The 1,382-nt window shown below is 60.1% G+C and overlaps 1 protein-coding gene across 1 annotated transcript; it reads left to right on the plus strand.

The window, feature by feature from the left end:
• Window positions 1–544: 544 nt before the first annotated feature.
• On the plus strand, window positions 545–1,315 carry LOC105273096 (uncharacterized; the record flags this gene model as incomplete). Its single annotated transcript, XM_011315332.1, has 1 exon — window positions 545–1,315. A coding segment is annotated over one exon (771 nt), but the record flags the coding sequence as incomplete, so codon positions are not given.
• Window positions 1,316–1,382: the final 67 nt, after the last annotated feature.

Raw genomic sequence — 1,382 nt, forward strand, 5'->3', positions numbered from 1 at the left:
GCGTATCACGAGGCGCTCCAAGCAACGCCAGCGTTCGCGAACTTCGGCCGGGAACCCCTCCCAGCTGTTTCCCTCAAGCGCGAGCTTGAAGGTGACCCCGAAATCCTCCCTGGGAACCCAGAGGAGTGGATCGACCGCATGAAACGGTTAGACGCATTGCGTAAGGCTCTCGTCCACGCCATGACGGAATCATCTAATAAACAGGCGCACCATTATAACCTTAGGCGTCGGGACGTAGAATTTTGGGAGGGAGATCTTGTAATGCGCCGATCTCACCCCCTGTCTAACGCCGTGAAACGATTCTCCGCCGCGCTAGTACCTCCGTTTGAGGGTCCATTCATCATCGACAGGAAACTATCGAAGGTGCGATACGCGCTCACGGACTTCCGCGGTAAAACTCAGGGCGAGGTCGCAGTACAAGATCTAAAACCGTACCTCGCGCCGGTAAATCCACCAGATCCCGCGACGAAACATCCAAACCCGTAGGTTTGAGATATCCCTGACACGAGGAGGGTTTTTCCTACGACGCCATTTCTGTTCAAAGGGGCCCAAGGATGCCAAGGAGAGGAAGGGGAAGAGGAGCGAGGATAGGAAGAAGGAGAGAATCCCAGCAGCGGAGAGTGACCGCCCCGCACCAGGACCAGAACCCATGGACGTAGGGGAGGCTCCCCCAGTATTGGCCCGGGCCGCCACCGAGCCGCTACCAGGGACAGGGCTGACCACACCACCACCTCCCACCCTGGTGGCTGAAAGACCTCTAACGCCAGGAGGGTCCCTGGAACTGCTGCTAGAGGTTCCCAAAGAGATGGCCGCGAAAATCCAGGCCAGGGCAGCGGCAGCAGATCCCCCATCACACAGCAGTGAGGTCATCGTTCCCCTCGCCTGCCGAGAGGTGGTAATCCCACCCCAAGGAGGTGAGACAGTTATTCCACCCCGAGGCGGTGAGGCAGTCATTCCACCCCTGGGAGGTGAGGCTGATCACCAGGTCAAAGAGGTGGAAGGCCCCACGACTGAGGTTGCCACCGAGGACGATGACGTGGTTTACGTCCCACCTTCAGCTCCCTCAACCCAAGAGACAGCCAACAAGGACCAGCCTCAAGCTTCCAGCGGCCAACGGTTCGCCCTGGCCCCGGCGCCACGGCCATCGAAGCCCAGGAGTTCACAGAGGACGCTCCGGCCAGAGGGGAAGGAGTACTGGGCATGCCTCAGGCCCTTCCTGGAAGACGTGTGGAGGGTGGAGTCCCGTAACCCTGGGTTCGTCAGTGCCCTGCAGACACTGGCCCTACTGCCACATCAGTACCCGGCCAACATAAGGGTCATCGTCCCCCACCTACCACGGGTCCCCACAAGACGCCACCATCGGAAGAGGAGGTCGCCCAGCT

The sequence above is a fragment of the Fopius arisanus genome, unplaced genomic scaffold (genome assembly GCF_000806365.1).
Source record: "Fopius arisanus strain USDA-PBARC FA_bdor unplaced genomic scaffold, ASM80636v1 scaffold00932, whole genome shotgun sequence".
Classification (NCBI taxonomy): domain Eukaryota; kingdom Metazoa; phylum Arthropoda; class Insecta; order Hymenoptera; family Braconidae; genus Fopius; species Fopius arisanus.